The 26,719-nt window shown below is 39.9% G+C and overlaps 1 protein-coding gene across 5 annotated transcripts; it reads left to right on the top strand.

Moving 5' to 3' along the window:
* Positions 1-26,453, top strand: RNF14 (ring finger protein 14). Of its 5 annotated transcripts, none has more exons than XM_044780683.2 (9): positions 1-150; positions 2,713-2,888; positions 4,102-4,271; positions 5,597-5,748; positions 16,343-16,870; positions 17,533-17,761; positions 20,315-20,487; positions 21,457-21,587; positions 25,032-26,453. In XM_044780683.2, exons 3-9 carry the CDS (start codon positions 4,118-4,120, stop codon positions 25,066-25,068), a joined length of 1,404 nt encoding a protein of 467 aa, XP_044636618.1. In that variant the 5' UTR covers positions 1-150; positions 2,713-2,888; positions 4,102-4,117; the 3' UTR covers positions 25,069-26,453. The 5 variants fall into 5 exon arrangements, with proteins under 5 accessions (XP_044636618.1, XP_070373382.1, XP_014705748.1 ...); XM_014850262.3 differs by having other exon boundaries at positions 122-478; XM_014850263.3 differs by lacking the exon at positions 1-150 and adding an exon at positions 1,071-1,211.
* Positions 26,454-26,719: the final 266 nt, after the last annotated feature.

Below are 26,719 nucleotides of genomic sequence, written 5' to 3'. Positions count from 1 at the left end.
AGGGGCCGGGGCGGTCACGGCGGCTGCGCAGAGCCCTCCCCACGCCGGGGCCGCCCCAGCCGGATCCGCCCCGCTCAGCTGACAGCTCCGCAGGCGGAAGAGGCGGCGCGCAGGTGGAGCCGGGTGTCGGCGGGCCGGGCCGGAGTTGCGGTGAGGGAACCTGGGGTACGGGCGGAGGGCGGAGGGTGGAACTTTCGGGCCGGCGCGGCGGGGCGGCCGGAAGGGACTGTGGGGCGGCGCTCGAGGCGGAGAAGGCGGCCGGGCCGGGACTGCTCAGTGGGCCTCAGCTCCCCAAACTCGGGACGGGGCGCCCCCAGCCCGGCCCGGCTAAGACCCCCCGGGGCGCTCAGAGGAGGAAGGAGGAGGTCCAGGGGCCCTGCTCCTTCGGGACGCCCGGGGCGGGTTCACACGGCCGCACAGCGCCCTCTGACCCGGCGCCTGGGCGGCGGCGAGGCCTGGTCCTGCCCCTCGGCTGCAGGTGAGTCGCACCGACAGCGACGCGGCCCGCGGGGTGGCGAGCGGTGGAGACCCCGGCGGCACCACCGATGCCGGAGCGGCGGCGGGGCCCGGGGCTGAAGTCCGCGCGGGGTGGCTGGCGAAGGAGTAGGATTTTCCCGGGCCCAAGGGAAGCCGGCGGAGGAGGGGCTTCCCTCCCGCGGGGAGCGGTCTCCGGTTTGCCAGAACTAATATTAAGCTTAACGCCGCTCGTCTGCTGGCGCCGGGTTTATTCTAGCGCCTGCGTTACAGATGAAGAAACAGGGTGGTCTGAATCTAGATTTAGTTAAATATTAGCGGTGTGACCTTGGGCCAGAAAGGGACTTAAATGGTCATTTTGTTCTCATCTGTGTAATGGAAATAGTAATACGACTTGCTTCCTTGGGGTTGTGGGAACCTAACGGGAGTTAAGGCGTTGAAGGGGCTTAGCACGATGCCTGACACCCGGCACTGTTCTTGCTGTTATTGTGACGACCGACCCCACCTCCTGCTTCTAGTGGGTTGTCGCAGAGCAGTCACTGAACCTTGTAATTCTGGTCCCCAATTTCAGCACACTGCATCTCACCCCAATTCAGTTCTGATTTTTTCCAGCGTTTAATGCAAGGCAGTGCTAGATGCTGAGAACAGTACACAGATGCAAAAGACTTGATCCTCGCCCTTAAGGAACTAATGGTCTGGAAGGAGAAGTACAAGTTCATAAACTACTGTAATGCAAGGTGGGGTGTGACAATGTCCTAAGAAAGTTACAGTAAAAAGGTTTGCTGGATTTTTAGAGAAAAACGTGGGCCTAATTGGAAATTTCTACATGGAATAGGGGCTTTGGCTGTAGGTCTTGAAGACTGGAAAGCGTCGGAAGGAAATATGGGTCAGCAGCATGAATTAAGGGGTTGGGCCTCTGGAAGCTTCAGAAGCTGGGGTCTGGTGGGGTAGGTCATGAGGACCTGTTGACTGGAAACACTGCTTGAAGTAGAGTTTGTCAATCCTGGCTGCATTTTTTAAAAAAATCTTTTTAAGTTTTTGGTGAGGAATATTGGCCCTGAGCTAACATCTGTTGCCAGTCTTCCTCTTTTTTATTTTATCTGCTCCCCAGATCTCCAGTACATAGTTGTATATCCTAGTTGTAAGTCATTCTTGTTCTTCTATGTGGGATGCTGCCAACGCATGGCTTGATAAGAGGTTTGTAGGTCTGTGCCTGGGATCCCAACTGGCACTGAAGTGGGGCGGGCAAACTTAATCACTCGGCCCCGGGGCCAGCCCCCTGGCTGTACTTTAGAATCACGTGGAGAGCTTGGATAGCTACTGATGCCTGATTTAATTGCTATGGGGAATGGCCTGGGTATTGAGATTTAAAAAAGCAGCTTCTTGGGTGATTCTAATGTGCAGACAAGATGGAGAACAGTAATCTCCAGAAACTTTATAAATTTGTCTCTCATCCCATTTATAAATGTTTAAACAGGAAGAAACAAAAAGTTTATGTTATCACCCTGTACTGTGCCTGGTAAAATTGTTAAGATTCAATAAGGTAACGTGAAAGAACCTAAATACAGTACATAGTAGGTGCTCAATAAATGTAAATTGATTCTGAATTTCATTCTTAGCTTATTTGGGAGTTACACATCTGAGAATCTGATTTAAAAATTATAGTTTCGTGTAATATTTTTGCATACAATTTCAGGGTATTCATAGGATTCTCCATAACCCGTCTGTGGACCACCCTCCCCTCCCCCTCACTCCCAGTTAAGAAGCCTGGCTCTAAAGCATTTAGAATAGAACTTAAAACTTTGTGTGTGTGTGTTGTGCAAGCGCTTTTGTTGTTTTGTTTTGTTTTGTTTTTAAGTGTCCTGCTATCAGGAGAGAGGAAAAACTGTTGGGGGATAGGAAATGAAGGAATAGAAGAAGCAGAAGAGGAAAGGAGAAAAACACAAACCCAAGATGATGTTTATTATGGGGCATGTCCTCTCATATGACTTTGGTTTTCCTCCTCAGCTCCTCCCAGGGCTGAAGGCAGTCAGATAAGAAGGCCTGTCTCATTGCTGGGGACATGCAAGTGCCTCTGTAGCACGTGACACAGTTGGGCTGCCCTAGGAGAGTAATATGCAGCTGAAGATTAGGACTGACTATGCGTTAGCATGTGTTTGATTTAACTGGTGATAATGGAAATTCAGGATTTAATTTGGAGAGGGTCCTAACACCATCTTTTGTATTTTTTTTCTACAGATGGCAAGATTTCTATAGTATATCTAGTATGAGTTCCACATCTTGGCCTCTTATCCAGCTTCAGCAGTCTTCTCTTGACCATCTGGAGAATAAATGGAATTTCCATGAATTCCAAATTCTGAACTGAAATACAGACTGCAGTGTTAATATCCTTTTCTTCTGGTTGTTATTAACAGGTACTAACTGACCTCAAATAGAACATGTCACTGTGTTCTGTTTGGGAGAGGGATGCAGCTTAAGCAGAACCAGTATCATCTGCTGAAAGAAATCATTTTTTGAAAATGGAATCATTTTAAATGAATTTGTCTAAATTTTATAGTGTCACCTTTTATAGCATGAAAAACCATGTCCTAACTTTTCAATTTTGTACAATTGCAATTTAAAAAAAATATTTTAGTCAAGAGGGAGCATATTTGTAAGTGCAGTTATAGTCCAATATTTCAGTTGACAGAAGGGTAATTTTTGTTGTTTTATTAAAGTAATTTTCATAGATTCTCATTACATGTTTTTTCCATATTTAATTATCTGAAATTGTGGTGCATTTTTCAGTTGCTGCAATTAAAAAGCATTGATTCACACTTTAATTGTAGCAAATTTTTATTCTTAGTGTTACCTAAAATAATGGTAAATCTTAAAATTGATTTGATAAAATCTGGTGATATTTCAAAAATTTAATGTTATTTTGCTGCTTCTTCAGTGATCTAACTCTCTTATATAGTATCTGTCCTTGTAACATTCTCCAGAACAGGATATTCTCAACGGGGAGCAATTTTATGCGCCCCCCTCTGTGGGGGAGGGGACCTTTGCCTATGGCTGGAGATATTTTTGATTGTCACAACTCTTGAGGGAAAGGGACACTATTGGCATCCAAGTAGGTTGAAGCCAGGGATGCTATTACATATCCTAAAATGCACAGAACAGCCTCCCACAACAAAGAATGATTTGTTCCAAGATTTCAATAGTGCTGAGGTTGAGAAAACCGGCCCTAGAGATTCGTGTGGGTTTTTAAAATTCATTTGTTTTTAAGAGGTGTATCAAATACACTTTGACTCCTTTTGTGGGCAAGGCACTTTGCTAGGTCTAGTGGGCAAGTCAAAGTAATGAGTGATTTGTCCTTTTTAAAAAAATGTTTTTAATTGTGCTTTTTCCCCCCTGAATTAGCCATACCTAACTGATAAAGAAGCACCACAACTATCTTTTTTGGAAAACCTGTTACTATTGCAAAGCTACTAGAATAGTAAATATGCCTGTCATTTTTAGTTTAGCAGGAAGAGGAGAATATTGATTAATCCTTTGTAGTTGTTTGGGAGCAATTTTGTTTTTGGTACCACTAGACTTTTCCAAACTGTGCCTTTTCTCTTCTTAACTGATTTGAGTGATTGTCTTCAGCTCCTCAGAAAATTAAATGTCGTCAGAAGACCGAGAAGCTCAGGAGGATGAATTGCTGGCCCTGGCGAGTATTTATGATGGAGATGAATTTCGAAAAGCAGAGTCTGTCCAAGGGGGAGAAACCAGGATCTTCTTGGACTTGCCTCAAAATTTCAAGATATTTGTGAGCGGTTAGTTAATAATATTCTCTTAAACAGATTTTTCTAAATAAAGGTTATTCTCAATTTCTTAGTGTACCCTAAATTATTTATCGTCTTGTGTTTATAGGTATTAGTGATAGATGGTAGGATTACAGAGTTAATGCATGTTTCTGTTTTAATTGAAAATTGGGCTGAGGGGTAAGTGGTTTTTGATGTGATTTGGCTTTTTGACCACTGACTTGGGATATTATCCTGCATGTTTCATGCATCCTGATCTTCTTCTAACTAGCAATTCATTAGCCATGAGTCATTGGCTGTTAAATAGGGATAATAAAAGAGAAAATGAGATAATGTACATGAAAACAGTTGGAAAGCTTTAAAGTACTGTGATGGTTGTTAATACTGTTAGGTTTCCAGAATCATTTCAACTACGATAGACATTTGACATGTGCTGTTACTCTGTGGCCTTTTGCTTCAGAAAAAACTGCCACTGTTTTTTTGAGGAAGATTAGCCCTGAGCTAACATCTACTGCCAGTCCTCCTCTTTTTGCCAAGGAAGACTGGCTCTGAGTTATCATCCATGCCCATCTTCCTCTACTTCATATGTGGGACGCCTACCACAGCATGGCGTGCCAAGCGATGCCATGTCCGCACCCAGGATCCGAACCGGTGAACCCCAGGCTGCTGAAGCAGAACATGTGCACTTAATCGCTGCGCCACTGGGCCGGCCCCAAAACTGCCACTTTTGATACAAATGTTCACAGAAGACTGTTGGATACTTTCTCAAAAGAGAAGTACTTTCTCTTTTTCTCTTCTGTATAGGCATTGAGTAAAGAACGTGTGATCATTTAAAATGAAACTTTGATTGTGAGAGTGTTGTGTGCTGTATCTTGCCCTCAATCCTGAGATCATTCTCTTGGCACAAATTCTCCCAACTGTGATTCATGGGTAGTTGGGACATGCTTGTCTAAGTAGGTCATGGCTCTTTGGTAGAAATAAACATCCCTTTCTCTAGATTGTGTCTTTAATCAACTACTGTAAAACAACCACAACAGAAACCATTGTGTATTACTTGATCATTAGTGTTGGGAATTGTACTCAAAAGTGTATACAAAAGTAAGTTGTGTATCTTCATTACAAATTTCATGGTGCTTAGTAGATTTTTCAAGGGGTTACAAAATTTTTTTAAGGTGGCAGCTACGAAATTAAAATTAGAGTGTAGAAAGTCTCTTGGGGAGGGTTTTTATCCTCTCAGCTAAAGCATTACGTCTCTCTTGAGCACTGCTCTACGGTAATGGACACTCAAGCTCAAGCATTGACCAATTGATCCTTTCTCATCTTTGTTTTTGGTTCAGGCAATTCAAATGAGTGTCTCCCGAATAGTGGCTTTGAATACACCATTTGCTTTCTGCCTCCACTTGTGCTGAACTTTGAACTGCCACCAGATTATCCATCCTCCTCCCCACCTTCATTCACACTTAGTGGCAAATGGCTGTCACCAACTCAGGTTAGACCCGAAACTTAATTTCGCCTATCCGTTTTTAAAAACTTGGAAACTCATCTTTAATTGAAGACTACCTTAATGATCTTGAATTCAGTGCATGAAGAACAAATGGCTTTGATTTTGTAGTTTTTTTCCCTTCATGAATCCTAATGTTAATGAATTGAAAATGTTTGATGTTTTAGAAAGGAATGGCATTAATTAGAATGATTAATCATTATGAATTGCAGTAGGAGTAATTTTTAATCAAGTATATTGTTTCTTGTCTTACTGTTTTCCCATTTAATCTGTATTATAATGGAGACTATAAGGTCTTCCTTATTTTTCCTAGATGTTGGTATTACTTTTTTTTCTTAGTTTCTTATCCATTCCTTAAATGAAAGATTTAATTGTAATTAGAAGGACTAAAATTGAGCTAATGTGGTTATAATAATTTCCTAAATTAAACGTAATTTTTAAGTAAAAATAACAAGTGCTTTTATTTTTAAAGATCTGTACACTTTAATAACAAGTAACTGTTGATTGGTCTTACATAGATGTAAATGCACGCAGATAGAAATGTGTGTGATTCCTGTAGATATCTCATGAAGGCTTGAGACTTTATATTATAAGCCTTTGTTTCCTCCAGGTTATATATCCTTTTCTAGTAATAACTTCAACTCTTGATTGAGACATAAATATGGCTTGAAGCTAATATAAAGTATTCTGGGATAGATAATGGATCAATAGCAACTACTTTTCTAGAAGTCATGATGAAGATTGATAGGCTTATATATATTAAGACAAAAGCTGTCAGATACGTGACCTCAAGGAGCTTGTCAGTTTTTCCTTTTTGATCATGTGGTTTTCATTCCCCTCCCCTAGTCCAGTTATTTGGTAAAAGAGCTTTTGTAAAATTGAGTTTATGATTTAAAAACAAAATTAAACTTTAAAAAAGGATAATATGAGTAGAATAAAAAGGAATATTACCTTACATTCTAATATCTGTGTCAGAGGGAATACATGCAAGATAGCCCAAGAATATCAGGCTGTTTGACATTTAGATCACTGGGAGTTGACTGAATTATTTAGATATTTATAGTCCCCTTTCTCCAGCGAGCTCTTGATACTTTATATCCATGGACATGTGTGCATACACACACGCACAAAACAAGGACAAGGACGGATTAACTGGGTGTGTGGTTGCAGTTTCAGATTCCAGCCAAATAACCTCTGCTTAAGGCTGACTTTTGGGGGTATGAGGAGGGGAAAGTTGTTTATTATTTCATGTGTTACAGCTGAAATTACAGTAGGATTCTCTATCAAATCTGTGTACATATAATTGACATTTTAATTGGTCTCTTCTGTTCCTACTTGGTTCAGTTGCTGGGCCGTGATTCCGTGTGTTAAGAATTTCACCTGTTGATAGTGAAGTTACTGCATGGACCTGTCTTTCACTGAATTGGGGTTGGTAGATAGAAGGGAAGTGGGTTTAGTTTTCTGGTGTTTTCAGTTATTTCTCCCCCAATTCTCTTGCTCTTTTCTTCTCTCTCTTTCCCCCTCCCTCACACTTATGTGCATCCCAGCTGCCTCTTTTGAGAAGGGACTAGAGAAGAAAAAAAGATGGAGGAGAATGGCTTCTTTTTTTTTTTTTGAGGAAGATTAGCCGTGAGCTAACATCTGCTGCCAATCCTCTTCTTTTTGCTGAGGAAGACGGGCCCTGAGATAACATCTGTGCCCATCTTCCTCTACTTTATATGTGGGATGCCTACCACAGTATGGCGTGCCAAGCAGTGCCATGTCCGCATCCAGGATCCGGACCGACGAACCCCGGTCCGCCAAAGCGGAACGTGTGTACTTAACCGCTGTGCCACCAGGCCGGCCCGAGAATGGTTTCTTCATTGGACTTGATGGCTCAAGCAGCGCTCATAGCTTCCCTTTTAGTATTTATTACATTTTACAGATTTCAGCAGGCTTCTCAGAAGCATGGTTGATCTTATGAGCATATTCATGCAAATGTGAAAAAGGATTAATTGTCCAGTCTTGAACTGTGTTTAACACAATAAGTATCTAGGCTCAATAAGTTCGTGCCTGTGTACAATTTAGTGAAAAGCACTATGCAGAGCAAGGGACAGAAAATGTAGTCCTTTTTCACTTATTTCTATTTACAAAATTTGTTTGCCTCTGAAAGTCTTAATTTTTATATTTATCTAAAAAGAAAAGCTGCTTATAATTCCTGAACTCTACTTAGAAATATTTTACATTTCTAATGGAAAATCCTCTTATATTTGTCTTTCAAATTGAACAGACCAGTTTTTTTTTTTTTTAAAGATTTTATTTTCCTTTTTCTCCCAAAGCCCCCTGGTACATAGTTGTGTATTTTTAGTTGCGGGTCATTCTAGTTGTGGCATGTGGGATGCTGCCTCAGCATGGCTTGATGAGCGGTGCCATGTCCACACCCAGCATTCAAACTGGCAAAACCCTGGGCCGCCAAAGCAGAGTGTGCAAACTTAACCACTCGGCCACAGGGCCGACCCCTGAACAGGCCACTTTTAAGGAGGAAAGGTTGAAATAGTTTAAACTTTGGTTGCTTAGCTTAGGAAGTATGAGCTTTCCCTATGGCTGCCAAACCCTGTTGATGGCTTGTAATCATGTCCAGGTTCAATATCAGTCTGTCTCCATTAACCAGGATCTGGGGTAAACTCAGATTCCTTAGTTAAAACCAGCTTGTAAATCCAAATAACAAGGACTCTGAGGTTGGATTCTGTTAGTAATTCTTTCCTATGAATTGGCTTTTTTTTTTTTATTAAGATTATGAAAGTTTACAACCTTGTGAAATTTCAGTTGTACATTATTGTTAGTCATGTTGTGGGTACACCACTTCACCCTTTGTGCCCTCCCCCCACCCCCACCCCCCTTTCCGCTGGTAACCACCAATCAGTTCTCCTTGTCTGTATGTTAACTTCCACCTATGAGTGGAGTCATATAGAGTTCGTCTTTCTCTGTCTGGCTTATTTTGCTTAACATAATACCCTCAAGGTCCAGCCATGTTGATGCGAACGGGACGATTTTGTCCTTTTTTTATGGCTGAGTAGTATTCCACTGTGTATATATACCATATCTTCTTTATCCAATCATCAGTTGCTGGGCACTTAGGTTGGTTCCACGTCTTGGCTATTGTAAATAATGCTGCGATGAATATAGGGGTGCATGGGACTCTTGGAATTGCTGATTTCTGGTTCTTAGGATAGATAACCAGTAGTGGGATGGCTGGGTCATGAGGTATTTCTATTTTTAACTTTTTGAGAAATCTCCATACTGTTTTCCATAGTGGCTGCACCAGTTTGCATTCCCACCAACAGTGTATGAAGGTTCCTTTTTCTCCACAACCTCTCCAACATTTGTCACTCTTGGTTTCGGATATTTTTGCCATTCTAACAGGTATAAGGTGATATCTTAGTGTAGTTTTGATTTGCATTTCCCTGATGATTAGTGATGATGAGCATCTTTTCATGTGTCTGTTGGCCATCCTTATATCTTCTTTGGAGAAATGTCTGTTCATGTCCTCTGCCCAGTTTTTGATCGAGTTGTTTGATTTTTTGTTGTTGAGCTGTGTGAGTTCTTTATATATTATGGAGATTAACCCTCTGTCGGATAAGTAGCTTGTAAATATGTTTTCCCAATTAGTGGGCTGTTTTTTTGTTTCAATCCTGTTTTCCCTTGCCTTGAAGAAGCTCTTTAGTCTGATGAAGTCCCATTTAGTTATTCTTTCTATTGTTTCCCTCATCTGAGGAGTTATGGTGTCCGAAAACATTCTTTTGAAACTGATGTCAAAGAGTGTACTGCCTATATTCTCTTCCAGAAGACTTATTGTTTCAGGCCTAATCTTTAGGTCTTTGATCCATTTCGAGTTTATTTTTGTGAATGGTGAAAAACAATGGTCAATTTTCAATCTTTTACATGTGGCTGTCCAGTTTTCCCAGCACCATTTGTTAAAGAGACTTTCTTTTCTCCATTGTAGGCCCTCAGCTCCTTTGTCAAAGATTAGCTGTCCATAGATGTGTGGTTTTATTTCTGGGCTTTCAGTTCTGTTCCATTGATCTGCGCACCTGTTTTTGTAACAGTACGATGCTGTTTTGATTACTGTAGCTTTGTAGTATGTTTTGAAATCAGGGATTGTGATGCCTCTGGCTTTGTTTTTCTTACTCAGGATTGCTTTAGCAATTCGGGGTCTTTTGTTGCCCCGTATGAATTTTAGGATTCTTTGTTCAATTTCTGTAAAGAATGTCCTTGGGATTCTGATTGGGATAGCGTTGAATCTGTAAATTGCTTTAGATAGTATGGACATTTTAACTATGCTTATTCTTCCAATCCATGTGCATGGAATGTCTTTCCATCTCTTTATGTTGTCATCAATTTCTTTCAAGAAAGTCTTGTAGTTTTCATTGTATAAATCTTTCATTTCCTTGGTTAAATTTATCCCAAGGTATTTTATTCTTTTCGTTGCGATTGTGAATGGGATTGTGTTCTTGAATTCTTTTTCTGTTAGTTCATTGTTAGTGTATAGAAATGCTACTGATTTATGTATGTTGATTTTATACCCTGCAACTTTGCTGTAGTTGTTGATTGTTTCTAATAGTTTTCCTATGGATTCTTTGGGGTTTTCTATATATAAGATCATGTCGTCTGCAAACAGCAAGAGTTTTACTTCTTCATTGCCTATTTGGATTCCTTTTATTTCTTTTTCCTGCCGAATTGCTCTGGCCAACACCTCCAGTACTGTGTTGAATAGGAGTGGTGAAAGTGGGCACCCTTGTCTTGTTCCTGTTCTCAGAGGGATGGCTTTCAGTTTTTGTCCGTTGAGTATGATGTTGGCTGTGGGTTTGTCATATATGGCCTTTATTATGTTGAGGCACTTTCCTTCTATACACATTTTATTGAGGGTTTTTATCATAAATGGATGTTGGATCTTGTCGAATGCTTTCTCTGCATCTATTGAGATGATCATGTGGTTTTTCTTTCTCATTTTGTTAATGTAGTGTATCACGTTGATTGATTTGCGGATGTTAAACCATCCCTGTGTCCCTGATATAAATCCCACTTGATCATGGTGTATAATCTTTTTGATGTATTGCTGTATTTGGTTTGCCAGAATTTTGTTGAGGATTTTTGCATCTATGTTCATCAGTGATATTGGCCTGTAGTTTTCCTTCTTAGTGTTGTCCTTGTCAGGTTTGGGGATCAGAGTGATGTTGGCTTCATAGAATGTGTTAGAGAATGGTCCATCTTCCCCAATTTTCTGGAATAGTTTGAGAAGGATAGGTATTAAATCTTCTTTGAATGTTTGGTAGAATTCTCCAGAGAAGCCGTCTGGTCCTGGACTCTTATTTCTGGGGAGGTTTTTTATTACTGTTTCTATTTCTTTACTTGTGATTGGTCTATTCAGATTCTCTATTTCTTCCTGATTCAGTTTGGGGAAGTTGTAAGAGTCTAGGAATTTGTCCATTTCTTCTAGGTTGTTCAATTTGTTGGCATATAGTTTTTCATAGTATTCTCTTATGATCCCTTGTATTTCTTTGGTATCCATTGTGATTTCTCCTCTCTCATTACTAATTTTATTTATTTGAGATTTCTCTCTTTTTTTCTTAGTGAGTCTGGCTAAGGGTTTGTCGATTTTGTTAATTTTTTCAAAGAACCAACTCTTTGTTTCATTGATCCTTTCTACTGTCTTTTTTGTATCAATATCGTTTATTTATGCTCTAATTTTTATTATTTCCCTCCTTCTACTGACTTTGGGCTTTGTTTGTTCTTTTTCTAATTCTGTTAGGTGTCGTTTGAGGTTGTTTAGGTGAGATTTTTCTTATTTAGTGAGGTGAGCCTGTATTGCAATGAATTTCCTTCTTACGACTGCTTTTGCTGCTTCCCAAATCAGCTGGTATGGTGTGTTTTTATTTTCATTTGTCTCCAGATAATATTTGATTTCTTCTTTAATTTCTTCAATAATCCATTGTTTGTTCAGTAGCATGTTGTTTAGACTCCACATTTTTGCACTTTTCCCTGCTTTATTCTTGTAGTTGATTTCTAGTTTCATAGCATTATGATCAACTCTCTTGTATTTATTGATGCTTGCTTTGTTTCCCAAGATATGGTCTATCCTTGAGAATGTTCCATGTGCACTTGAAAAGAATGTGTAACCTGCTGTTTTTGGATGAAGTGTTATATACATATCTATTAAGTTCATCTAGTCTAGTTTTTCATTTAATTCTATAATTTCCTTGTTGATTTTCTGTCTGGATGATCTATCCATTGGTGTTAATGGGGTGTTGAGGTCCCCTACTATTACAGTATTGTTGTTGATGTCTCCTTTTAGTTCTGTTAAGAGTTGCTTTACAAATTTTGGTGCTCCTGTGTTGGGTGCGTATATATTTATAAGTGTTATGTCATCTTGTTGGAGTGTCCCTTTTATCATACTGTCCTTCTTTGTCTTTCTTTATCTGTTTTACTTTGAAGTCTACTTTGTCTGATATTAGTATAGTGACACCTGCTTTCTTTTGTTCATTATTAGCTTGGAGTATTGTCTTCCATCCCTTCACTCTGAGTCTGTGTTTGTCTTTGGGGCTGAGGTGTGTTTCCTGGAGGCAGCATATTGTTGGGTCTTGTTCTTTGATCCATCCTGCCACTCTGTGTCTTTTGATTGGACAGTTCAATCCATTTACATTTAGAGTGATTATTGAAATGTAGGGGCCTACCGCTGCCATTTTATCTCTTGTTTTCTGGTTCTCTTGCATTTCCTTTGTTTCTCGTCCCATGATTTCTGGATTACTAATTCAGGTATGTAAATTTCTGTATTGGGTATCTTCTTATTTGTAATTTGTGTCTTTATTCTTGTTATTTGTTTAGTGGTTACCAGATGGTTAGTATAAAACATCTCATAGATGAGACAGTCCATTTTCTGATAGCCTCTTATTTCCTTAAATTAAAACCTTCCATCCCTTTTCTCTTCCCCTTCTAGGTTGTTATTGTCAGATTTTTTTTTTTTTTTCCTCTTCTTTCTTGTGTTGTGAGTTTGTGGTTAAAATGACAGGGTTATATTTATTCTTGGTGTTTCCCTTCCTTTTATCTTTAATGTTTTATTTAACTTTTACTAACCTATTCTGATGGAGAGCTGCTACCATCTGTTATTGTCCTTCTACTTATCTCCTTTGCTCTTGGTTTTGTAACCCCTTTCCTTTTTTTGATTTTTCAGGTATGAGGGTTTTCCTGAGCATTTCTTGAAGAGGAGGTTTTGTGGCAATGAACTCCCTTAATTTTTGTTTATCTGGGAAAGTTTTTATTTCTCCATCGTATTTGAAGGATATTTTCACTGGGTAGAGTCTTCTTGGCTGCAGGTTTTTGTCCTTCAGAGTTTTGAATATATCATTCCACTCTCTTCTAGCCTGTAAAGTTTCTGCTGAGAAATCTGCTGATAGCCTTATGGGGGTTCCTTTGTAGGTTATTTTCTTCTGCCTGGCTGCCCATAGTATTTTCTCTTTATTGTTGACTTTTGCTAGCTTCACTACTATATGCCTTGGGGTTGATCTTCTTGCATTGATAAAGTTTGGAGAGCTATTGGCTTCTGTCACATGAAGTTCCATCTCTCTCCCCAGGTTTGGGAAGTTCTCAGCCATTATTTCTTTGAACAGGCTTTCTGACCCCTTCTCCTTCTCTTCTCCCTCTGGTATACCTATAATCCTTATGTTGCATCTCCTAATTGAGTCAGATAATTCTCAGAGAGTTTCTTCATTTCTTTTTAGTCTTAGTTCTCTCTCCTCCACTGCCTGTAGCATTTCTATATTCCTATCCTCTAAATTGCTAATTCTGTCCTCCATAATATCGGCCCTACTGTTCAGAGTGTCCAGATTTTTCTTAATCTTCTCTATTGTGTTCTTCATTTCCAGTATTTCTGTTTGGTTCTTCTTTATAGTATGAAACTCTTTTGTGACATAGCTCCTGAACTCGTTGAGTTGTCTATCTGAATTCTCTTTTAGCTGATTGAGTTTTTTAATAATGGCTGTTTTGAAGTCATCATCATTTAGGTTATATATTTCATTGTCTTTGGGATTGTTTTCTGGGTATTTGTCATTTTCCTTCTGTTCTGGAGATCTAATATATTTTTTCATATGGCTTGGTGGTGTAGATTTGTGCCTCCACATAGAGATAGAGTTTAGTTACTGCTTCCACTTGTTTCTACTGGTGTGGTGGGGGAGCAGCTGTTTATACTGCACTGACCAGGAACCCTCTCAGCTGTTGCTCACTTGGCCTGGGCCCCTCCTTGTAGTCACAGTGGTCCTGTGGGGTCCCTCTTCAGCTGTGGGGGCAGTCACAAGGGGGCTTTAGGCTGCTGGTGCCTACTGTTGCGGACCACCTAGGCATGCTCCCTCCTTAGGGTCTGCAGTGGTGTTATGGGCTTTCCCAGCGGCCAGGGGCAGGATCACCTATATTTGCAGCTCTGTCACTGTCGGAGCTCACAAAATCTCACTTGTCCACTATAGGTCCCAGCAGAGCTATGGGTATCTTCTGCAGTCTGTGGTTAGCTCGCCTAGCTATGCTACTTTTGTCCCAGGGTCTTCCAGCCTTGTGATTGCCGGGCGGGGCCGCTCTACTAGTGCTGTGCAGAGGCTTTTGCTGAGGCTGCTGTGAGACTGTAGAGTTTCCCCCTGGGCTGTGGAGCTGGGCTGCTGGAACTCCACCCTGCCCCAGACCACTCCCACAGAATCTCCGGGTGCCCCTTGCCCCGTCTGGGGGACAGCCGGAGTCCATGAGTCTGGCAGCGGCTGGCAGGCTGCTGCCCTGCCCTGGGTCCTCCTCTTCAGGACCCTCCTGGCGTTCTGAATACTGGGCGGGGCCTCTCCGCTAATGGTGAGTAGAGGCTTTCACTGCCGCTGGTGCAGGACCCTGGAGTTTCCCCCTGGGCCATGGAGCCGCGTCGCTGGAACTCCACCCAGCCCCCGTCCTCTCCCCCAGGATCTCGGGGAGCCCCTTTCCCTGTCTGGGGGACAGCCGGAGACTGAGTGTCCAGTGGCAGCTGGCTGGCTGCTGCCCTGCATGGGATTCTCCTCTTCGGGACCCTCCTGGCATTCTGAATGCTGGGCGGAGCCTCTCCGCTAATGGCAAGTAGAGGCTTTCCCTGCTGCCAGAACGGGACCCTGGAGTTTCCCCCTGGGCCGCGGAGCCAGCCTCTGGAACTCCACCCAGCCCCAGTCCTCTCCCAGGAGATCTCCGGTAGCCCTGTGCTCCATCCGGGTGTCACCCGCAGTCTGTGAGACCAGCGGTGGCAGCTGGCTGGCTGCTGCCCTGTTCAGGATTCTCTTTGGGAGCCTCCCGGCGTTGTGGATGCTTGGCAGGGCCTCTCTGCTAATGGCGAGTAGAGGCTTTCCCTGCCGCCACTGGTGTGGGACCCTGGAGTTTCCCCCTGGGCTTAGGTGTAATCGCGGGGGGCTTAGGTAGGGCTGTAGTCACCTGTTTCCACCGTCGCTCCTCTGGTGTGCGCACCCTCCTGCCCTTGGTGTGTGGCGATGTTCTGGGGGCGTCCGCTGGAAGAAAGCCGCTTGCAGGTACTAGGCTGTTCAGGGGTTGGGGTTGGAGAGTTTTCACCTATCTGCACCTCCTCCTGGGGGGAAGTCCGTCCACCTTCCGATGTATAGCAGCATGGGTCTCTCAGGTGTCCTGAGATGCTATATGGATATCCTTTGTTAAGCGATGAATGTCCAATTAGTTGTAGATTAAAAGGGGGAGAGACAAAGAAGACTACTCATGCCGCCATCTTGGTGACGTCTCCCTGAATTGGCTTTTTGATAGGACTGAAAGTTAGAATTAATTTTAAAACTCGGATGGTATTTTTTTTTCTTTTTTTTTTAATTTTTATTGAGTTAATGATCGGTTACAATCTTGTGAAATTTCAGTTGTACATTATTGTTTGCTAGTCGTGTTGTAGGTGCACCCCTTCACCCTTTGTGCCCTCCCCCCACCCCATTTTCCCCTGGTAGCCACTAATCTGTTCTCTTTGTCTATATTTTTAAATTCCTCATATGAGTGGAGTCATACAGAGATTGTCCTTCTCTAACTGGCTTATTTCACTTAACATAATTCCCTCAAGGTCCTTGGATGGTATTTTTTAACTGTTCTCTTTCTAACCATTATTGCAGGGTATCTACAGAGCTAGGACTCCAAAGGAATAGAAATAGTGCATTTTAGAACTAGGTCCCTTTCTCCTACATGAGATATATAGCAATACTAAAACAAAAAACCAATAGAGAACAGGAACAAATCCTCCATTTCAGTGGCTCGTAGGTAAATCTAGTTCTACATCTTGTGGAGTCTTGCCAATTCTCTTGTTTTCATCGTACTTCTTTTAGCTTCTGACTTTGTGTTCTACTGTGGCTCATGTTGCTGAATAGTTTAAGAAATGCTCTGATAAGAATATTGGTGCTGTTTTGCAGCACAGTTTATCACAGCAGTAAAAAATTATGTTAGGCCCTATAAGGACCTAACTTACAATTTAAAAAGATTTTAAGAGAAATCGAGAGTTGATGGCATCATCATCTTTCCAAACTCACCAGCATCATCATGTGTTTTTTCCTAGCTGTCTGCTCTCTGCAAGCACTTAGACAACCTGTGGGAAGAACACCGGGGCAATGTGGTCCTGTTTGCCTGGATGCAGTTTCTTAAGGAAGAGACCCTAGCATACCTGAATATTGTCTCTCCTTTTGAGCTCAAGATGGGTTCTCAGAAAAAAGTGCAGAGAAGGACGTCTCAAGCCTCTCTCAACACAGAGTTAGAGTTTGGAGGAGCTGCTGGATCTGATTTAGATCAAGAGGAAGTTGTGGATGAGAGAGCCGTGCAGGATGTGGAATCGTTGTCAAGTCTGATCCAGGAAATCTTGGACTTTGATCAAGCTCAGCAGATAAAATGCTTTAATAGTAAATTGTTCCTGTGCAATATATGTTTCTGTGAGAAGCTGGGTAGTGAATGTATGTACTTCCTGGAGTGCAGGCATGTCTACTGTAAAGCATGTCTGAAGGACTACTTTGAAATCCAGATCAGAGATGGCCAAGTTCAATGCCTCAACTGCCCAGAACCCAAGTGCCCTTCAGTGGCCACTCCTGGTCAGGTAACCATTTACTCTGCTGCCAGCTGCCTCCTAATTCTCTTTCACAAAGGGAGACATGTCAGGAACTTCCATCATAGGGCTCATCAGGGCAGTCTGAGGCCTTTGAGCCAGCCCATAAATTGTTTCACTCTATCCATCAAGAATGCCATGGTCTTCCTTTACTGTTTAAGCAAACGTAAATGCTTCCTTTGCTGGCCTCGGAATGGATGGTCTCAGCAGGGATGAGTGTTAGAAAAGTAATTATAAAGTAATTTTGGGGATTTACTTTATATATCTGCTAGGATCCCATCAACCTTGGGGAATCACTAGCCTGTCTGTGAGGTTGGCATCTGAAGGAATAGTCCATGGAATGGTTAACCAAATCATGTATAGACTTTAATATAAGGACAATACACTTGGTTTGATTTTTTAAAAAATCAACTTTATTAAGGCATGAGTGTACCCATTTAAAGTGTTCAGTTTGCTTAATTTTGGCAAATGTGTAGACCCACATAACCACCATCTCAGTCAAGATAGAGACTTGCCATACTTGGTTTGATTTTGAAGTGAGATAGAGGGTTTTCATTTATGTGCATCTGGTTTGCACCAGCATCCTAAGGATCTCTTCTGGATTGGAACTGGTTGGGGAATCATCAAACTTATGTGTTTTAAATTCCCCCCAGGTCAAAGAGCTAGTGGAAGCAGAGTTATTTGCCCGTTATGAGCGCCTTCTCCTCCAGTCCACCTTGGACCTGATGGCAGATGTGGTGTACTGCCCCCGCCCATGCTGCCAGTTTCCTGTGATGCAGGAGCCTGGGTGCACCATGGGCATCTGCCCCAGCTGCAATTTTGCCTTCTGTACCTTGTGCAGATTGACCTACCATGGGGTCTCTCCATGTAAGGTGACTGCAGGTAAGTTGTGACTGTGTGAACTTAATCCTCCTGTACCCACCCCGCAAAAAGCCTTATCACTTCAGTCCTTTAATTTGAAAGTGTTCATTCAACAGATATTTTTGTGTCAGTTACTGTCCTAGGCTATGGGGATGTGGTAGTGACCAAATCCCCTCGTGGAACTTATATTTTAATGGGAGAAACTGGCAAACAAAATAAATAAGGATATTAGATGGTGCTAAGTGCTAAGGAGGAAAAAAAATAAAGCAGAGACAGGATCGGAAATGTTCTGAAGGGGAAGGGGCTTGGGATTTTACTTCGGGAAACCAGGGGAGGCCTCACTGGCAAAGTGGTTTGAGTCCAGACTTGAAGGAAGTAAGGAAACAAGCATGCAGATATCAGGGGGGAACATTCCAGGGAAGGAATGGCAAGGTAATTTCTATCTATGAACATGAAATAACGTAGATCCTAGTTGGCAAATGCAGAGCACTTAAGCTGTCACTCTTGTTTCCATGGCACATATGTCTGATCAGTCATGAAGTACTTTATCCTTGAGCCCAGGGAGGCCTCGGAATCTTCCTCAACACAACCCTTCAGAAAGCCACCCTCTGTTGAAGTAGGCACAGGAGGTGAAGCCTGGTTGCCACTCCTGATCTGGATAGGGGTTGGGAAATCAGGCCCTCAACGTCAGTTTAACTGACTTGGGTGGCTTAGTCTTTCTCAGACTGGCAGGGATGTGATAATAATTGCTTCGTAGGGTTATTGTAAGGATGGAATGAACTAGTATAGTGCTACTCAAAGTTGTTATAGTTGTCTGTGACGAGATTAATATAGAAATTAAGAGTCAGGCTTAGAAACTTTTATAGCCATTTCACAGAGTAATTATATGTCAGTCAAATCTAAAAAATTTAGGCTTATATTTTTTGTCTTTTTACTTTCATTTTTCTCATAATTCATTTGATTGTATTTTGCAAACGTCTTGGTCCTGGACAGAGTGAGGAGAAAAAACTGGTCCTTGACCAGAGATAGTTTTAGAACAACAGGCTAATACATGTAAAATGCAACATGGTAATTATTAATGCTGTTATTACCACAGTTATTAATTCCTACTATTAGCAGAGTATCATTATCTCCAAGAAAGTACCCTGAGAGGAGGCTGAGTAGGTATTTCCAGCTGCCTAGAGTAGAATCTTGTAGTGAGTACAAGGCAGATGGGATGGAGAACTCACCAGAGTGTGATAGAGGCCTTTACTGTAGACATCTGTAACCTTATCATTGAGAGACTGAAGTGAGTTTCAGGTGTTTCACAGCATTTGTAGAAGAAATCAAAGATAGGCTTGGGGGCTTCAGCAAAATTAGGGATCTCTCCTATATATATATGTCTATCTATATCTGTATATATTAGATATTACCATATAAAATATATGAAATACTAACAATTCTATCATTTTGAGAACATTAGAGCAAAAATCTTTGTCCTTAAGATGTCTAGGAACACAAAAATGCTTTGAATTATTAGAGGGATAAAAATGACAGGATAAAAAGATACATATCTGCTACATCTAAGTAGAGGTGATGGAGCAGGGGAATGCCCAACGAAGAGAAAGGATTCACAAGTGAAGGAGAGGAGGGCAGGTGGCATTCTGCCCCAGAAGATGTTCGCTGCATAAAAAGGGAGGCAGACCTCTAAATAATATGAGGAAAGTAAACTAATAAAGTAACTAGAACATTGTAGAGAGAGGTCTTTAATTGTGTTGAAAAATTAGGGTGATAGAACGTGAACAAAAGCCTTTTGTCTATAAGTAAAGCCTTTGGGAATGGCTGCTCATCCATTTGAGTTAAGTGATAGAGCAATAACAATCAGATTGAAGAGGATCAAGGGGCACTGTTGACAGGAGGAACTTTTCAGTACCTATAGGTGGTAAATTTTATTCACTGACTTTTTTTATGTGCAGAATTGAACAGTTTAGTCTTTGCCCTTGCGCCAAAGGTGCTTTTTGTTCCTTTGGTAGGCCTTGTTGTTATCACATAGTGAATGGTGCTGACTTAGTGGAAAATCTGGATCTGTTTCAACTTTTGTGTCTTAGATAAGTCAGTCTTTAACTGTACACTCCTAGTTACACAAACATATCAACATTAATAAGTGAAAATCAAAGGAAAAGGATACCTTATTATTTTACCACATTTGACAAGTCCATCTTTTCTAGTTGGAGGATTCCTTTCTGTTGTCATTTCTGCATGTGTAATTTTTACCTAGTTATAACCTAAGTAGCTTTTTTCTGGATTCTATAATGAGTATTTTAATTAAATTGTAGCCATCCTATTAATATGTTTTTAATAACTGAATATTATATCATTAAATGGCTCTTTCAACATAATTATTCCCCTTGGACATTTAATTTGTTTACCGTTGTTATATGCATCTCCATGAATATAACTTAACTTTGGATTATTTCATTATGTAAAGTCCCAGGAATACCATTGCTGAGTAGTCAAAGGTTATGGCCATTTTTAATGAGTTTTAGTTAGCATTGCAAAGTTGTATAAAAGTTAATTTTCCATTTCATTTTCTAGAGAAATTAATAGACTTACAAAATGAGTACCTGCAAGCAGATGAGGCCCATAAAAGATTTTTGGAACAGAGGTATGGTAAGAGGGTGATTCAGAAGGCACTGGAAGAGATGGAAAGTAAGGAGTGGCTAGAAAAGAACTCAAAGAGCTGCCCGTGTTGTGAGACTCCCATAGAGGTAAAGGTTTGGGATGGACTTGGAGGCAGACAGACTTGCAAACATGTTACGATTGCCTCAAGAAGCCTATCAATTTTATGAAGATGTGTTTTGGTATTTATTGAGCCTTTTTTACTTGGAAGATGCAAATTCACTACTAAATATTGTTATTGACCTTAAATGAGTGTAGACTTCCCTTTTCAGAGTGCTTTCCTACAGTGACAATTGTTCTCACGTTATGTAATCCACCTCAAAATTGAATGGGTTATGAGGGGACCATACTAGAGTTACAATCAACTCTTAACTCATCTATGTGATAAAAAAAATTAAGCCTGACTCCTCAGAAATATTTATCCTGGAATTTAACACATCTGTTTAACAAGTGTATACTTAAGAAATGGATACATTTTCCCGTTAATCTGGGCCAAAATAAATAGATAAATCTATTGCTTCTTGACAAAATCTTAATATGTTTTAAAATGGAAATATATCTTTGCATTTGATTCTGCTGTTCCATCCATTATATCTGAACTGAACCTGGTGTTGATTCCCCTGTTACTCCTTTAAGGAAACTGGCATTTTCTTTAACTACTTCTGACATGTCTCAGTCCTATGATAGAGTGGAGGACATGATATCAAACGTTTACTTAGATTTATGTAAAAAGTTTAAAATCACACATATCAAATCCAAAAATTTTAATATTAATCTGACTACGTTTCACTTATAATATACATGTTTGGTTTGTATCTACTGTTTATCAGAAGAGATTTTGAAAAGTATCTAGTTGTAGGAACACTTGCTAAATATTCTCTAGATTTTACTTGTAAAGCAAAAGAGTAAGCATTTAGTAGTTATCAATGTGTTACCTGTATATCTTAAGCCTGCATGAGAAAAGAGAGAAGACTAGCAGAATGTTGTACTGAATCTTTTTGGCATGTGCATTTCTCTTTCTTTACAGCATTGATATTTTTCTCTATCTTTCTCATCAGAAATTAGATGGATGTAACAAGATGACATGTACTGGCTGTATGCAGTATTTCTGCTGGATTTGCATGAGTTCTCTCTCCAGAGCAAGCCCTTATAAACATTTCAATGATCCTGCTTCCCCATGTTTTAACCGGTATGTATACATAATCCCCTGCTCTCAGCAACAGTTTTTGGTGCTTGATTTGTAGATTGCAAGTCCAGTGTTTTACTTAAGTACTTTGCTTATTTATAGAATTCTCTTATGTATTTTCCCACATATAGGAATTTTCATACTATTTTCTTGAAAATGAGTTTTATGATGAAAATACAGTATCTGGAAATTTTCTTTTTTTTTATCCTCCTCAAATTTTCTTTTCTTTTTCTTTTCCCCTGAGGAAGATTTGCCCTGAGCTAACATCTGTTGCCAGTCTTCCTCTATTTTGTATGTGGGCCGCTGTACCAACATGGTTGCTGACAAGTGGCGTAGGTCTGTGCCCAGGAACTGAACCTGGGCCACTGAAGCAGAGCACGCCAAACTTAACCACTAGCCCACTGGGGCTGGCCTCTCGTCAACTTTTTATAGTGAAAATTTTCAAACATAAAGAAAAGTTGAAAGGATAGGACTATGATTAGTAAGATACCTTCCACCAAAATGAACATTTGATAATATTTTCTCCATGTTTGTTTCTAACTTTTTTTCTGAAGTACTTGACCCTAAGTTGGAGAAATGATGCTTCATCTCTAAATACTTCCACATATATCTCCTAAGATAAGAAAATTCTTCTACATAACAATGCTTTAAAAAATTGAATGATAATGGCATACTATCATCTAATAAATATGTTTAAAACTCCCCAATTATCCCTAAAAATATCTTTTAAAGCTGTTTTGTTGAATCAGGATCTAATCAAGTTCACTCATTTTACTGGCTTCTGTCTCTTTAGTCTGTTAATATAGAAAAGTTTTGCCTACTGTTTTCTGTATGTGTTGAGGGGAACACTGGCTTTTTGAAGAGTCATGGCGAGTTGCCCTATTTAATGTCTTACTTTCTAGAGTTTTGTTTCTCTGTGGTGTCTTTTAACTTGTTTCTTTATCCTATTTCCTGTAAACTAGAAGTTAGATCTAGACTGAAGTTTGACTAGATTTAGAGTAACATTTTTGTTTGTTTTGTGATTTTTTTTTATTGAGTTCATAATAGTTTACATCATTGTGAAATTTCAGTTGTACATTCTTTCTTGTCTGTCATATATATGTGCTCCCCTTCATTCCCTGTGCCCACTCCCCATCCCCCTTCCCCTGGTAACCACTGAACTGTTTTCTTTGTCCATGTGTTTGTTTATATTCCACATATGAGTGAAATCATATGGTTTTTGTCTTTCTCTGTCTGGCTTATTTCACTTAGCATAATACCCTCCAGGTCCATTCATGTTGTTGTAAATGGGATGATTTTGGCTTTTTTTATGTCTGAGTAGTATTCCATTGTATACGTATACCACATCTTCTTTATCCAATCATCTGTCATTGGGCACTTGGATTGCTTCCATGTCTTGGTTATTGTGAATAGTGCTGCAATGAATCTAGGGGTGCATATGTCACTTTGGATTATTGATTTCAAGTTGTTTGGGTAGATACCCAGTAGTGGGATAGCTGGGTCATATGGTATTTCTATTTTTAGTTTTTTGAGGAAACTCCATACTGTTTTCCATAGTGGCTGCGCCAGTTTGCATTCCCACCAGCAGTGGATGAGTGTTCCCTTTTTTCCACACCCCCCAACATTTGTTATTTTTAGTCTTAGTGATTATAGCCATTTTAATGGATGTTAGATGGTATCTTACTGTAGTTTTGTACTTCCCTGATGATTAGTGATGTTGAACATCTTTTCATTTACTTATTGGCCACCTGTATATCTTCTTTGGAAAAAATGTCTGTTGATATCCTCTGTCCATTTTTTGTTTGGGCTGTTTGTTTTTTTGTTGTTTGGTTGTGTGTGTTCCTTATATATTATGGAGATTAACCCCTTGTCAGATATATGATTTGCAAATATTTTCTCCTAATTGGTGGGTTGTCTTTTTGTTTTGATCCTAGTTTTTTTTTGCCTTGTAGAAGCTCTTTAGTCTGATGAAGTCCCACTTGTTTATTTTTTCTTTTGTTTCCCTTGTCTGAGAAGACATGGTATTCGAAAAGATCCTTTGAAGTTTGATGTTCAAGAGTGTACTGCCTATATTATCTTCCAGGAGTTTTATGGTTTCAGGACTTATCTTCAAGTCTTTGATCCATTTTGAGTTTATTTTTGTGTATGGCATTAGATAATGGTCTACTTTCCTTCTTTTGCAAGTGGTTGTCCAGATTTCCCAGCACCATTTATTGAAGAGACTATCTTTTCTCCATTGTATGTTCTTGGCACCTTTGTCGAAGATTAGCTGTCCATAGATGTGCAGTTTTATTTCTGGGCTTTCAGTTCTGTTCCATTGATCTGTGTGCCTGTTTTTGTACCAGTACCATGCTGTTGTGATTACTATAGCTTTGTAGTACGTTTTGAAGTAAGGGATTGTGATGCCTTCAGCTTTGTTCTTTTTTTCTCAGGATTGCTTTAGCAATTCTGGGTCTTTGGTTGCCCCATATGGATTTTAGGATTCTTTGTTCTATCCCCATGAAGAATGTCATTGGGATTCTGATTGGGATTGCATTGAATCTGTAGATTGTTTTGGGTAGTATGGACATTTTAACTATGTTTATTCTTCCGATCCATATGCATGGAATCTCTTTCCATTTAGAGTAACATTTTTGACAAGAATACTTCATGAGGAATGATGTGTACTTCACATTGTATCACATTAGGTCCATAATGTCAGACTGATCCGTATTTGTGTGATGCTCAGTTCTATCATTTGTTCCATTGTAAAGGTAAATTTTCCTTTTTGTTATTAGTAAGTAATCTTTGGGGTGATTCCTTGGCAAAATGTGAATATCCTGTTCTCCAGCAGCTCGAATTTCAGTGTCAGTTGATGATCTTTATTGATGAGCATCTGTAGAGTACCTACAATCACTGGTGTTATCAAATTAAGAGAAGTTGACGAAACAAGCTCTGCCCATGAAACATTGGAAAGCTAGTGCTGAAAACTGCATAAATTTGAAGTAACATAAGGAAAGGAAAACAAGTTAGCAACTGTAATATATTCTACCAATGGGGAGTGCAAGGATGGTGAAGATAGAGAGAATGGAGTGATTAGCACATGATAGAATTAGAGTGTTTTGACAGAGTTCAGTTTCTTCTAGATTGCCTGACTTCCCTGCTTTTGGCTTATTCCACATATTGTATACACTGAGTATCAGTTTTGTGATACCCATTTCCCATTATTATTAATCCTTGGCCCTGGAGAGTTTATCTGGATCCTAAAAGGGCTATTCTTATAAACTTAAGGCAGCTTTTTCAGAGGGACCCATATTTTAGCCCTCCTCAGTGGAATGATTAAAGGAGATGAAATGATATATAAAGATGTTATCAGAAGAGTGCAAAAAAGTATTTTTGAGAGAAGGCAAGAAATTATATGAAATTTCTTCCAAGTGCTTAAAAATGTACCTTATTTTATGCTTCCAGGTTGTTCCATGCTGTGGATGTTAATGGAGATATTTAGGAAGATGAGATTGAAGACTAGTTAACTCCTACTACTCAAGATATGGAAGTGGAATGGTTTGCCCTGATCTTTTGTCAAGTTCACAAAGTAACTTTGCAGGATATTTAGGGTACTTTTCATTCACTCTTCCTATGTAATGAGATTTGGAAGAACAAGGTTTATGTTTTCATGTGGTACTACTGATTAAGGCACATTCATACATTTTTCAATGTAACATAATTGAGAAAATTATAAGCCAAAGGTTCAGAAAATGAAAACTAGAGAATATTAAATATTACAATGTGCCCGAAGCTCTGAATAGTTAAACATTAAATATTTATTTTCTTCCCCAAGCTTTAGATGAGGTGAGGAGTCAAGGGTTAAACTTACAGACCTTTTTGTCTCTGAGCTGCATCCCTCTTAGACATTCTATGGGAGCCCCCTCAGTGCTACTTCTACAACTGAGGTGGGTAGAAGCCTTATTAAAATTGTACCAAGAGCCTGATCTCATTTCCTCCATGTTACATTCCTTCCAACCTAAATTTCTGCTAAGGAAGCCCCTTACTCTGTAACTGATTGGATGGCCCAGTGTCATTTTGATCTACTGCTTTTCAGAATGGAAATTTATAGATAAATTTAAAAGTATTTTTTAATACCACAAACACTGTGAGTCACCTGATATTTATTAGTGGTGTACAGTCCTCTGGTTTTGAGCCAAGTCTAGAATTTGACAGTACTGGCTCAGGAGAATTTCAGCCCTATTCAACTTTCCTGGGCAGTAGAGCCTAGATTCAGAAGGACTTGTCCTTGCTACCTTTTGTCCTACATTCTCTCCGTTTACTCTCACCCTACCTTCTGCTGGTAAGAACAATTTTAATATTAACTCCACCAGCTCATATTTTTATTTCCTCTGCTGGAATAGGAGAAAGCCTAATGTATTTCCAAACTGAGTGAGCTGAACTTTCTTTAATTATCCCTTTTTTGAACTCCACACCACTGTAGTTCCAGTCCTAGCTTTCTGAATTCTTTTTAAAGGTCTTCTCTATAGAGAGCTATGGAAATTTGGCTTACTACCTTTTTTTGCAACAGTGCTGTTTGGAGGGATAATTTTGCCTTGATGCCTAGATCCCTATTCTGGGTTTTGTTGACTTTTTGAAAAATTGTCTTTTTTTTTATGGTTTGGTGAGTGGCTTGGTAGCAAAATAAGATTTTTTGAAAAAGAGAACAGAAGAATTCAGCTGCAGCCGTGAACATGTTCTTTTTTCCTACTTTGTCATTGAAAATTGGGGAATCACTTTTAACTGTTTTATGTGTATATATCTGAAGAGTCAGCAAGGACTGTTTCTGGATTGTCAATGAGGATGCTTAATCTTAAAAATAAAAATAATTTAAAAATTGTCTTATAATTAGAGCGAGTTGCTGCTGCTTTGTGTTCTGTCACCAAGGCAACTGATCACATTTAAAAGTTTTATTTGGAGTATAACACATGTTCTTAAAGTGAGCAGAATACCTGGGCTTGTGACTGAACTTAGGTTTTAGGGCCTATCTTTTGTTTAAACCACATAGCTTCACGGAATTCCATTCAGCACATTTTATATAAGAACTGCAGTTAATTTAAAGAATAAGTTGAAGATAAGAAATGGAAATTAAAACAATTAATCTTATAGTACAT

This window comes from Equus asinus, chromosome 9, assembly GCF_041296235.1.
Source record: "Equus asinus isolate D_3611 breed Donkey chromosome 9, EquAss-T2T_v2, whole genome shotgun sequence".
NCBI lineage: Eukaryota > Metazoa > Chordata > Mammalia > Perissodactyla > Equidae > Equus > Equus asinus.
The sequence above is the reverse complement of the archived record's forward strand: the minus strand, read 5'-3'. Positions and strand labels throughout refer to the sequence as shown.